The 13,748-nt window shown below is 41.3% G+C and overlaps 1 protein-coding gene across 1 annotated transcript in view; it reads right to left on the bottom strand.

Moving 5' to 3' along the window:
• ERICH2 (glutamate rich 2) overlaps positions 1-13,748 on the bottom strand; it is a 57,279-nt gene that overhangs the window by 16,534 nt on the left and 26,997 nt on the right. The window contains exons 7-10 of the mRNA XM_019522784.1: positions 12,239-12,325; positions 9,153-9,247; positions 8,343-8,444; positions 1,534-1,718 (exon numbers count right to left, since the gene is read on the bottom strand). Coding sequence (XP_019378329.1) covers positions 1,534-1,718; positions 8,343-8,444; positions 9,153-9,247; positions 12,239-12,325 — 469 coding nt within the window. The remainder of the gene's footprint in view (positions 1-1,533; positions 1,719-8,342; positions 8,445-9,152; positions 9,248-12,238; positions 12,326-13,748) is intronic.

Here is a 13,748-nt window from a genome sequence, read left to right as displayed (position 1 = left end):
TCTGTAGTAAGGGGTGTAGCCCCCTACCCCAGATCTCTTGATCATATATTGACAACATTTCACAGAAGATTGGTTCTGCTGCTTTACCTGTGGCAGGTTAGAGTGTTAGGTCTGTGTAGTGTCAGGATTGGCAGTAGTTTTATGTAGAGTTTAGATTATGGATTGTATGGGATGGTTTGGATACGGATGACCCTGCCTTAGGCAGCGGGTTGGACTAGCTTACCTCTGGAAGTCCGTTTCAGCCCTATTTCTCTATGACTCAAGTTTTGGAAATAAAGTGATAGGAAGGGAAAAAGTGAAATGCCTCTTAAGTCTAGCAGCTTTGTATAAATATGTTATATACATTTATAGAATACAGAGTATATTTGGAGGCACTTCACTTTTATAAAGGCCATTTAAAAATGTTTTTGAAAGAGTAAACAAGAATGGTATATGCATGAAAAAGTAGTTTTCACCACAGTAAATTACTAATAATCAGTTACTTAATGAACAGTCTTAAGTATTCTATTGCTGTATCTTGCTGCAAAATTGTGCTCTAGGATTCACTTTAAGTTTTGTTTAGGGCTAGAGAAAATAATTAAACTATGTAAACGGAATGTGAACAATCATTGTCAGAATACATAGAGCTAGAAACAATGGCTCTGGGAGGTGTGAATGGCCCCAGTGATCACACTTGGGGTGACAAGACTTTGTGATTGTGTGGCTCTGAAACTGGCGTTTTTCAAACTAGCACAGAAGTCTGCGTTTTGCTGCAATATTGATTATTTTGCTGTACCCAGGTACCTAGCATTTTGTGTTTTGTCATCCTGCCCTTCTGAGACTTGCCTACAAATGTGTCTCAGGTTGCATCTTTTTTAACAACAGAAAATTAATTGGATAATAATGCATGCTTCCTTTACTATATTAAGGTGCCACCCTGCCCTACTTCCTGCTTGACTTAGATTAACACAGCTACCTACCCCTTTTACCCATCTACAGAAGAGTGGACCTGCAGCTAGAAACCACTTTGCAACCAAAAAGCAGAGATTACCAGAAGTACAAGCTGAGTAGCTAGACTACCTAAAGAACAGAACAGCAGCCCGGGGCCTAAGTGACTGAGAACATGAACTACTGAAGCCAACTGCATGTTCCCCTCTTTGGATGTCATACCTGGGGCAGGAAAAAAAATATGCTGAGCTGGACACCCATATAATATCATAACTGCTGGAGCCCACAGACCTTGGCCAGCTGAAGAATACAGTACAGTAAATATATCGATTTATCATAAAAAATAAGTACTGAAAAAAACATTGATGAATTGCACACCAGTGAGTATTTTCAGCTATGAGCCAAAATCACAAGCATGTTTGAGTCTGCAAATTAAAGGTATTAAGATCCAATAAATCAACACAACTGCAATGCAAGTCACTGGAACTGCAGACTTGGGAAGTTCTTGACAAAAAACTGAGTTGTGCATTCCAGAATTAGTCCCAAAGGAGTACATGGATCCCTGACATCACATTATTTACATTAAGACAAAAATCTGAAATTTACCTCTCCCAGCAACTCTATTGGTGCACTTCCTTTCCCATTTTCATTTTTGCTATGTTCATTGATGCTTTCATCATCACCAGTAGTTTGTGACAGTTCATCAAAACTGTGATTATCAACACTATTTGGCTGAAGTTCAATACTATTTGCTGTCTTTTCTACAATTTGGGAATTTTTCTCCTTTTCATCTAAAATACAAAATATTCTAGTGTTACAACAGCAACAACAAAAAAAAGAGTATTTTGTATGCTCAAATAATGCATAAATACTAATTAGGTCACTGCTCAGATGTTTGCATACAGTTTAATACATTTTCTATTTTTCTGCTTACAACAAAAAGTCCATGTATACATTACTGAGCCTGTTTGCACCCTCATGTACATTTGTGCAATTTCTATTGGAATTGTACGTGCCCCTCTTAGGGAAGAGTTAAGCCTCTTGGATGTAACATATAGGTGCTGATAGACATGCAGCTCCCCACTTCACAGAAAGTGCCAAGATTTAGTGATCCCCAGCAACTCAACAGACATTCACCATTGGATCAAGGGTGGGTGAAGGTGGGAGACTGGCTCCGAAGTGGAGCTCTATCTAGGAGGAGCTATGTCTGCAGCCTCTCTTCCTTAGCCCTGAACCTCTACTCCCAGCTTCAGTGGTGTCTGCAGGATGGGAGGTGGGAGAAGGGCAGGGAGTGAACTCCAGGATGTGTTTGCCCAGGCTGAGCTGGAAGGGGAACAGGTGGAGGATTGGATCCCACCAATCCACCCGTCCTCTGCCTCCAGTGCAGGCTGGGCAAACTGCAGCCTGGAACTCCCTCTTCCACTTCTCTCCCCTCCCATTCTGCAGACAGCACTGGCAGTGGGGCTGGGCTGCATCAGCCCAGCTCTGATCAGGCAGAATTTAATGAAGGTGCTCCATTTTGGAGCACCTTCATCTGAACGCCCATTAAATGAGGGTAAATTTGTTGCATGATCAATCACTTTTAAAGCACTCTGCAGCTGTGCATTTCTGTCAGGGCATGGCTGTAGAGTGCTTTCAAGGGGTCAATCACATGAGAAATGTCAAGTCTGTCAGCACCCATTATATACTGGTCCTCATATCTGAAATTTGATTTTAAACATTATACTTGCAGTTGTTATATTAGAGCAACAGTGTTCAAAAGAATTAAGCAATAGCTGCTTTATCTGACAAACTATGCAAGAATTAGAACTATAACAGTTACTTTGAGAATCAGAACTCTGAACTTCCTGACTTTTAAGAAGTGAAATCCTCAATTATTATAGTACATGGATAGGTTCTTTCATCTAATAATATTTACAAATGCACACACTTTGAGAATGTGATACTGCCATGATTTGTACGAGTTTGATCCTATTTTCTGCTGCCATGATTTGTATGACTAATACTTAACAACACATACTGAGTGTAAATGAACATTTCTTTGGATTTGCCTAACAGAAAAGAAAATCACTTTAAAAAACAGCAATCTTGCCTATCATTTTTAAGTACCATAAAGCATTAGTAGGACAAAATGATGACAAAAAAGAGTGTGCTGGCAGGCTGATTTGATAAATGTGCTTCATCAAGGTGAAAAAGAGCAATCCTACTAAACAACTGGCCTGGATGGGGTTTTCACTACTGAAGATGAAACTGTTCTTCTTGCAGGAGTAATACAGAGCAGTCCATTACAGAACAAACTGTATGAGATGATATCTCTTTTCCCCAAAGGAGGCATCAAAATGTTCAGTTAATAAAATGATCTACTAGCTCAAAATGTGTGTGCTTCATGGTAAGAATGAAATAAGAACTGTGTTTGAATACACAGATACATAGACACACCAACATGAATGTTCAATTAGAAGAAAATGACTGTAGAAGAAGAAATTTACTATGGAAGTTGTTTAATTCAATGCTCCTATAAATACACTGAACAATACACTGACACGAACACACTGCTCAGGAGACTTTTGAGTTTAAAAATCAATTTTTGGCTACAAAGAGAATCAGCTTCCTGCTCTCAACAGAGTCTTTAGGGGGCATTTATTCACATGACTAAACCATAACACAATGTCTGTGAAGTCCTGTTTACAGTTTCTCCTTAACAATGTTGTAGTAACTGCTGGTCAGGATGGAAAAGCTACTGGAAGAATTATGCAGGAAAAGTTGAACTGTGCTTGCTCACAATATGTCAACTTCTTTAGCCAACCTGTCACTGCGCGCGCGCGCACGCACGCACGCACGCACGCACGCACGCACACACAGTGTAGTAGCAGGCTTGTTAAAGTTACAAGCTTTCAATTTAACAAGTTCCTGAAACACACAACCAAAAGCTCCATAGAGTCAATGAAGGACTTTGACCATCAATGGATTTTGAATAAGATCACAGAAAGTAATGAAGGTTCTAATACAGACAATTCCACCTACATTGTAATAACTGTCCTTTTAGCTTAGTATTTGAAAAAAAGAACAAAAAAATTGTAATACACAGTAATAGCGGCAATTATAATCATGTTTAACCTGGTGGTTAAACATACCATACCAGCCAACATACATTACTTTGTGTGTGCTTAACAGAGATTTTTATAAGGAATAATTTTCCTGCAAGAGGTTCTGCTGTACAGCGATCTAGGTAACAGCAAGTTTCTCAGAATAAATAAGCAAGAAAGAAATATAAAAGCAGGAGAAATCATAATTTAGAGTTAAAATAAAAACACCATGTAATTGATAGTTAATGCAAACCAAAGCAATATTAAAGAAGTATCAGTTGTGGCCCCAACATCAAGCTTGAGCTGAATTTTTTTTAAAACAGGTCGTAAGAAATTTAGCATGTGGCTGTCAGATAGCTTTGTTCTGAACAAAATTCAGATATATCAACCTTTTCATATAGTTTATATGCACTATAACTTTATATGTAGGTTATTTTTAAAGCTCTTTTAAGGATTCATTTCCATGAAGACCTTGGGACCGTGTGGCCATGACAGTGTGGGACCAGGCTGGGGCAGAGCCCCCATTCTGCAGCCCTGCGCTGTTGCAGGCCTGAGTTCCTGGGGTCTCCTTGGAGACTGGGTGGGAGCCACATGGGCAGGGTCTGCTGGGAAATGGAGTCCAGCTGCCAGACAGATCCACCATTTTGATCGCCAGCTGAAGGCACCTGGGCGTTAACCTTATTGGAAACAACAAGGGAAAAGAGGACAAGCTGACCAGTTTTCAGAATGGTAAGTTTTCATATGTTTCTCTGAAGGGTTTTTTATGCACCAGCCTCTGGTGACAGATGAACTCGTAGTTCTGAAAAAAACAGTGGCATAATAATCCTTAACTCTAAACATTTATTTTCATGATTTACCCAATAAGGAGGGCAATAGGGAAATAGAACCTTCCCCGCACCTGTTTTTTGTTGCAATTAAGGATTTGTAGCAGAGCCCTAAAGTGACAATGTGTCTTTGTTATTCCCAGAGAAATCTGCCTCTGAATTCTACTCTTAGTGTTTGATGACCCAAAATAACATTAGTAGAAACACTGCAAGTTCACCTGAGTGAGGCTGGTGGATCCCAACTGCAAAATTTCCCCAAGAGTTGTGTGCGTGTGCATGAGTAAGTATGCTTATAAGTACAGGAGTATATACGGGTTACAGCAGAGATAGAACACTATGGCTCAGACTCAGGACAAAATTTCTCAAACTCAATCACAAAGTTAAATTTACCCAATTTTCTAATTTCCATCGCTGACTGAAGTTCTATTAGCACAAGTCTGTAGTCTCTCTAAATTTTTGATAGTTTTCAGTTTGCATTAAATAGTTCTGTATTTACTAGCCACAACTCTATGACATCATGTGGTAGCTCATAAAAGCTAGAAGGTGCTAATGAAGAAACCTCATGTTAAAAACAGACTGAACCTTAAAGGGCAGTAGAAGTGCTATTTATGTCAACTATTCTTACTTGGTAAAGAATAGAAATGTTGGTATAAAGGAATTATAAGACTATAAATTCTAAAAAGCAGAAAGCAAGTTGTTTTTTAAGGTTAATATTTTCTTTCAGGCACATTTGAGAAAAAATTAATGCGTTTGCCAATGAGGCTTCTTCCAAAGCAATCGCCCCAAGGGCTGATAGGGTCTCTCAGAAAAGTTACGGTGAATTAACTAAAGGTGTGAAGGAAATGCATGTGTATTAAACTTCCATTACCCCACATCTCTACATAGAAGCACCTATTAAGCAGTAATGTGTTTTTAGATCACATAGTTCAATCTTCTTAGGCTGTGGACAGGATTTACATTTGTAGTAGTATATATACTCTTGCAGCACTACCAAAAGTTGTTCAAGCTGTCTGTAGTGCTACAGTGATAGTGAAACTGCCACAAAATAGTATGTCTTTCAAAGGGAAACATCTCAGTAGCACTATATATAATATTTCTTCAGTTACTAGGACCCCCAGTATCCTGTCCTTATCCTCTTTCTTTCCTCCCCCATTGAGACAGAAGAATGAAATCAGATTAGTGGGCAAGTATTTTGATAAGAAAGTCTTGACCCTGAAGAAAACCCAGGAAGATAGAGAATCAAGAGTGGGGGGTAGAAGGTTCATTTGCCATGGTAAAAAAGGAGATAGTTAAAAAAACTAAGTCTGAGAGAATGAGCACTGAGGATGAACCAAGATCAGGACTTCTTGGAGCAGTCAACATGTTAGAAGAAGGTGCAGGCTGCAGGATGGTGAGGAATGACAGAAGATGAACACCCAAGCACATACCCAAGATGGGAGGCATCAGCGCTGGGTCAGTAAATGCAATCCTAAGGAAGACTTATACATGATAAAGTATCAGTAAGATGGGTACCTAGAATGCTGATCAGAAGAAAGTACAACTTGCCATTTCTAGAGAACTTTTGAGGTAGTTTTAAGCAAACCTAGAAAACTGAATGAGCAGGATTGCAACTAAGAATGAGACATGGGTTCAAGATTTTGGTCCTGAGACTAAAGAGCAGAACATGTTTGGGAATTAGATGCAGCTCTAACTCCCACAAAATTCAAGAAAGTATCAATTGGTAGTGTCATAGTCATATTTTTTTTAGAGTAATAAGGTGATTGAGTCTCTCTCAGCAGGCAAGACCGTAGATATGGAGTACTATGCTAGTGTTTGTGAATAGCCATCAAAAACAAGAGTTGCAGACAGCTGAGTCTAGGACAATGCATTAACCCACACATGCCAAGTTGCAGAGACCACAGCACTGACTTTGAACTGATTCCTATTCCAGCTGATTTGCTAAGTTTGGCTCCTTCAGAATTATATCTGTTCCCCAAGGTGAAGAAAAACTTCCATTGGAAGGGCTTCAAATATGATGAAGTTATCACAACAGCTGAGGAGTTTCTGGACAATAATTTCTATAAGGCAGGCAAAGCCAAGATCCAGTACAGAAACAGCAAGTGCACTGACATTGAGGGACTACTAAAACAAACAGTTCATTCTATTCTTGTCAGACCAGACACTTTCAGAATACCCCTCATATATCTTTAGGGAAACATTTTGAAAAAATAAGTGCAATAGGAGAAAAAACAGAAACCCAAGCTTATTTACCCAAGGGCAATTAACAAGAGCAGACATCTCTAAAAATATGAGATACTCTATAAGAAATTCTTATATGTCCTCAAAAAAGAAACATCTGTGTAAATATCTTTGTCTGGATAGACAGATGAGCAGGCTACCTTAAACATTAAAAGGATCACTGACTAAAGTAGGGGGAGACCGGAGACACCTCAGGGGAAGGAAGTATTACAGCTGCTTGGAGTACAAAGGCTGTCTTGTTAAACAGGCTTGTCCAGAGAAATGGACAGAAGAGAGAAAGCGAGACAAGCTCAGGAGACAAAACATTCTTCATAAAATGTAATGATATGATCTACACTTGCCTAACTTGTGTAGAAACTAAGGATAGATTGTGATTCAGGCTGATTCTTTTTAAATAAACTGGATTTTTTTCTCTCCACTGGATTGTTTTCCCTCTCTATTCTAAATAATTCTATTGTATTGAATTAGTACATTTGAGTTTTGTTTTTGGAAAAAATCATTGCATGCAGTGTATCTTTGTGTGAATGACAACATTCTCACAAAATAACACCTAGTTACTGTTTGACTGTCCACAAGAAATGGCAATCACATGAGACTGTTTAATATTTACATTACAGTTGTTGCACTGATAGCAAGAGGTAGTATAAGATAGAAAATACTCCTTTTTATAAGTATATTTTGTTTCTGATCTATTTCTTTAAATAAGCTGGAAAGAACACTGCAATGATTTCTACAAAAATCATGTTTTATAGGCACATTTAAACTGGCATGCACATGGAAGGACGTGACAAGCTTCCTAATAGGAGCAATGGCTGGTTATATCTATCTTCCAAGCACTTCCTATGGGTTCGTTTAGGCAGCTCCCCACTCAGAATATGAGATTTATCAATCCATCTTAGGCACCTAATTTGTCTCATGACATGTATATGTAGTCCAACTGCCTACCTGTGGGGTGTGGATACCATTTCTAGTCAGCTAAGCCCTTAAAAATTAGAGTAGTACTCAATGTCATGATGACCAAGACCTTGTGTGGATCAGGCCCGAAATGTCCTAAGGGGTTCCTTCTGTGGAGGTGTGGTTTACCTCTACCCTTTTTATACACTGCAACTGCAACTAGAGGACACAACTCAAACCCCACTTTACCCTTTCTCCACCATCAATCTCCTAAGTAAACAATTTTTAAAATGTTTGAAAGAAAGTCTGGGGGAAAATAATGTTTACATGGAAAATTGACAAGGATTCAGAATGATATTTCATTCAAACTGACCACTGGCTTCTGATTTGATATTATCTCTCCTAGCTTCACTGATCTTTGTTTCTTCATCCAGCCTGTGTAAATCTGTTTTTAATTGCTGATCTGTATGAAATTCTGTAAAATAAAAACAAACAAGGAACAAGACAGTGCAGTCCATTCCAAGCCACATTAATGTGAATTCCAAAAGATAATTCCATGAAGGCATAAAAGAAGCTTTTTGTGTATTAATATGGAGATCCCACTGAAACACCTCTTTGAGTTTGATCAGAACCTCTTGCCTGCTATACAAGAGTACAAATGAAACAGGGTTCTAGAATTCCAGAACTTCCAGAGTTACAAGATACATTGTGCATGTTTTATGACAACACATGCTGCTGTTTGCTCTTTTTAATCTACCTAGAGAGTGTCAATCATGTATTCATGGAAGGTAGTATTCTGAGACTGTTATGAGAAAAAAACAAAGTTCACTTTTTGCTGATATATAACATTCTCTGTGAATCCTGAATTAATGAGGTAGTAATTGTACTGAAAAAACATGGTTTCTATAGTTTGAGGTAAGTAGTTTACAACTGATCAAAGATATCTCCATCAAGCTAGATACACACAAGACCCAGAATATTCTATTCAGGCCTCACCAACCCCCCCCAAACAAAACAAAACAAAACAAAACAAAACAAAACAAAACAAAACAAAACAAAACAACCAAAACTTTCTCTCTTCTACAAACGAGCTAATCTATGGTTAGATCTATAACACTTTTAGCATATGGCAAGTTTAGTAGGAGTCCTTTGTGCAACTCAGTGAAGCAAATGCAAGTCTTACCTGTATTTTTCTGTATACTGCAAAGTGGTTTTAAATAAGTCTCTGGATTCCTGGAAGAATGCTTATTCTTCACACTTTTGCCAGAAGCATCCCATCTATTTATTGCATTCCCAGTGAAAAAAGAAGAATATGAATGTCATCAGGGTAAAAATAGCAATAGATTTCACTAGCACAAGCTAGTTCCTGAAGATGTGTAATGGCACAAAATGATGACCCAACTGTGATATAGGTTAGTTATTAACTATAAAGTTATGGAAAAGTGGAGGATGATTCAGCAAGCAAGCCATTTTTAAAGGGCATAATGGATATTTCTAAATATATTATGTATTTCCAAATAGTTAGTGAAATATATTTTTCATAAGAGTTACTTTTAAACTAACAGAAGAGACTAAATCCATTTAGTCTCCCTCTCCTTCCTTGTCATCCCCACAGCAAAGGCAGCATATTTTCCATTCTGATCAGTCTCCTTTCATATCCTTCTACTTGATACTAGTCTTTCAGGAATCTTACAGTGTTTTTAAGATAATTAATCCAAAGGCAACCTGAACTTAAGTCTGGTTCATGAACAAGAAAAATAAGTTTAGTAAGTTACTTCATTACTTCACTTTTTTTCTTTGTAGTAATGTCAACAGCTTGTTCAGTAGATAACTCTTACATTCATAGATTCATAGATTGTTAAGGGCTGGAAGGGACCTCAGAGATCATTGGATCCAGCCACTCCACTCTAGGCAGGAAGACAACTAGGGTCAAATGACCCCAGCAAGGTGATGTCCAGTCTCCTACCCTGGAGGTTTTCAAGAGGAGACTGCACCACCTCTGGGGGAGTTTATTTCTCAGTCCAGACACCCTGACTGCGAAGGAGTTTTTCCTGGTATTAAGCCTGAAGCAGCCTTCCAGTTTATATCCATTGATCCTGGTCTTCCCAGGGGTGCCCTAGTGAACAGTTGTTCACCGAGCTCCTGATGCACTTCTCTGATACAGCAGCAAGCTGCTATTAAGTCCCCTCTCAACCAATGTTCTCTCTAAGGAGTAGTGGTCTGTGAGCGCGCCACTTTGGTCCCGCCTCTCCCTTTTGGTGCGGCGTGGTTCGACAGTAAGTGTCCCAAAGTAAGTGTCCAGGTGGGAGCGGGCAGGGTTCAACCACTAGATGAAGGTCCTCACTTCTCATGCAGGGCAGGCAGCAGCTCCTCCCTGAGGCAATGCAGGTGTGGGGACAGTGACAGTGATAGGGACAGGGATGGGGGCTGGTGCAGTCTCTGCTGGCTCTGGGGAACTGCTCTGTGGGCTCTGCCGGCTCCAGGGAACTGCTCCGCTTCTCCATATCGCCTCAGGGAGTGAGGAGGCATGTGGCATCAGGGCTGGGGAGTCGAGCAATTCCCCGGAGCCTGTGGTGCAGTTCCCCAGAGCCAGCAGAGCCTGCGCCAACCCCCAGCCCCCGTCTTGCCTCAGGGAGGAGCTGCTACCTGCCCTGCGTGAGGCTCTGCCGGCTCCGGGGAACTGCTCCACTCCCCAGCCCTGATGCCATGTGCCTCTTCGCTCTCTGAGGTGATGTGGACGAGTGGAGCAGTTCCTCAGAGCTGGTAGAGCCCACGGAGCAGTTCCCTGGAGCTGGCAGAGCCCGTGCCAGGCCCCAGCCCCAACCTCCGTCCCCACTGTGGGGAGGAGCTGCTGCCTGCCCTGCATGAGGAGTGAGGATCTTACTTTCGGTAAGTGTCCCACTCTGGCCCCAGTGCCTCTGCCCCACTCTGCACCCAGCTCCTCTCCCTGTGGGTGCGCGGCCTTAAAAAGTTTGTGTGTGGCAAGATTTTTACTTGTGTGCAGCCGTGCACATGCGTAACTTAGAGGGAACGCTGCTCTCAACCTTCTCTTCTTTAGGCTAAAGATGCCCAGGTCCCTCAGCCTTTCCTCTTATGGCTTGTCTTGCAAGTCCCTGATCATATGGGTGGCTCTTCTCTGGACCCTCTCAAGTTTTCCCATGTTCTTGCTGAAGCGCAGCGCCCAGAACTGGATGCAGTACTCCAACTTGTGGTCTCACCAGTGCTGAATACAGTGGGAGGATCACTTCCTTAGTTTTACATGAAATGCATCAGTTGATAAAGATGTTGGAAAGCACCGGTTGAAGCACGGATCCCTGAGGGACACCACTGGCCACTTCATGCCAGCACAACACAGATCCATCAGTGAGAACTCTCTGGATCCTACCCTATAGCCAGTCTCCCACCCACCGAACTGTTGAGCCCACAATCTTTCAATTTTCCCACCAGGATATCATGGGATACTAGATCAAAAGTCTTTTGGAAGTCTAGGTATAGAACAACCTTGTCTCCCATGTCCAGGTGGCGAGAGACCTGGTTGTAGAAGGAGATGAGATTGGTAAGACAAGACCTACCTGCGACAAAGCCATGCTGGCTGTCGTTTCAGAATCTCACCTTCCGCAAGTGTATTGCACATAGATTCTTTAATGAACTTTTCCAGGATTTTCCCTGGGATAGAGGTTAGGCTGATTGGCCTATAGTTACCTGGGTCCTCCCTCCTCCCCTTCTTGAAGATGGGTACATTACACTCCCCAGATCCTGTTTTGTTTATTATTATTACTTTATATTGTGGGAACCCAGGATACTATTTTTCTGGCCAGCTGTTGCTCCCTCAAGGCAATGGGATTGGGCAACCATACCAGCTACAGCTGGCTGATCTCTCTGGCCTGTGCCCATGCGGCTATCACTCTCTTCTGGTGCTACTGGTTTTCCTCTGCGCTCCAGACTAGTCTAGTCATTTCCCATCCCAGCATGATTTTCTGGTATATACCACTCCTTCCCCCATTCCCAAGATCTTCCTAGCTCCCAGCAAAAAGTATGGTAGTTAAATGATGACACGGGACAGATGCCATTCAGGATTCATTCCAGCAAATTTCCAGCCCAGCATTTCTTCCCAGTGACCTCCAACAGTGCTTCCATATTTATCCTTAATTATTTATATTTTATTATATACATCCTTCTTATAATAATTATGGATAATTACAAGAACGGGCCCTACCTAAAATATGAATATCTAGAGAGCTACAATAACTACAACTGAATAAAACTTACTTTTCAATGGATGATTTAGCTGCACATAATGAGATTTGTTTTGTTGAGCTATACATTTTGCTGGCAGATTCTGCTCCATATCCCATGCTGCCTTGGATTAAAAAAATATTTATGAAAATAGTTAATGTTTCCATTAACTGCAACATAACCATGCTCATTGATATTTTTCAGCTTATCTAAATTCAGTACTTTCTATATCCTACACCATGAGATAAAAGGTTGGGCCCTGAACTATAGCTTTACTCTAAGGTTCTCCCTTTCATTTAAATATAATCTCATACAGAGGCTGCATACAAATGTTTATTTCTACCAGAAGAAATTTATAAAGAATAGCAAGGGAGCTGGACTGTACAGGTTCACAGGCAAGCTCTCAGCCAGGGGGGGCTAGAGTGCTGCTCCCTGGGCCACCTCCACCATTAGGGAAGCCTGTTAAATTGACAGCCTGACCTCTCCCTTGCCTGGGAAGGGGGCAGGCTGTCAAGCAGCAGCAGCTGCCACAAACAGCTCTAGGAGGGTTCCAGCCCCAGGAGAATGCCTACCTGTCATACCAGTTTGCTGACTGGTAGGAGGGAGGCATTTTCGCATGGTGGGAACCCTCCTAGTTCTCCCCCTCAGGAGTATAGCCCTTGCTCCTTGCACTCCCCAAGACTGACCCGGAGGAGTGCGGAGAGGCTGGAGGGGAGCACTCTGCTGCCAAGGCAAGGCTCTGGGATCTTTTCCAGAGCAGTGCAGGGTAAGGCAGGTGGATTTTGCCATGGTGATGAGGCTCTCAAGCTTCGCCACTACAACACTGCCACTACCTTGCCCTACTCTGCTCCAGGTCAGCTGGGTGGCAAGAGGAAACTGGCGAGGCTGGGTTTTTTTATCACCCAAAAAATCCTTGCCTCTCACAAGTATTGATTACTAATTTTCCACAGTTTCAACTTCCTTAATGCTCTTAGACATTCACTATACTCTTTCAATAGTTCTCTGAGAATTACACTGACAGCTGATTTCAGCAACTGAATACACTGCTCAGACAGAAAGTTTATGCAACTTCCTGCATCAAATCACAATAAATGTAAGTTTGGAACACAGCAAAAATCATTTTCAGCATTAGTTTTTGCATATTGAATCTTCAAAACTCCAAATAACTTATTATGTAAGACCTCAAAGGTAGATGAATACCATCAATAGTCTCCACAAATAACAAAAACCATTATCAGCATGATCAAGTCACCCATATGACTGTTTGTAATTCCCAGCTAGATGGCCTCCAAGCTAATTATTTATCTTCATTTTTTTCAGGAAACAGGAACTTGAGTAAACATCACTCTCCCCAAGACCAAACACAAAGTGTTTGTCATGGGAGACTCCATCCTGAGGGGGATTGAGGGGGCAATCTGCCTCCCCGGCCCCTTAGCCTGGGAAGTTTGCTGCTTCCCGAGGGCCCGCATCCGTAACATGGCGGAGAAGATCCCTAATCTCCTCCAGCCCACAGACTGCTATCCCATGCTCCTCATCCATGTGG

This window comes from Gavialis gangeticus, unplaced genomic scaffold (assembly GCF_001723915.1).
Source record: "Gavialis gangeticus isolate Ggan-Ray unplaced genomic scaffold, GavGan_comp1, whole genome shotgun sequence".
Taxonomy (NCBI): domain Eukaryota; kingdom Metazoa; phylum Chordata; order Crocodylia; family Gavialidae; genus Gavialis; species Gavialis gangeticus.
The sequence above is the reverse complement of the archived record's forward strand: the minus strand, read 5'-3'. Positions and strand labels throughout refer to the sequence as shown.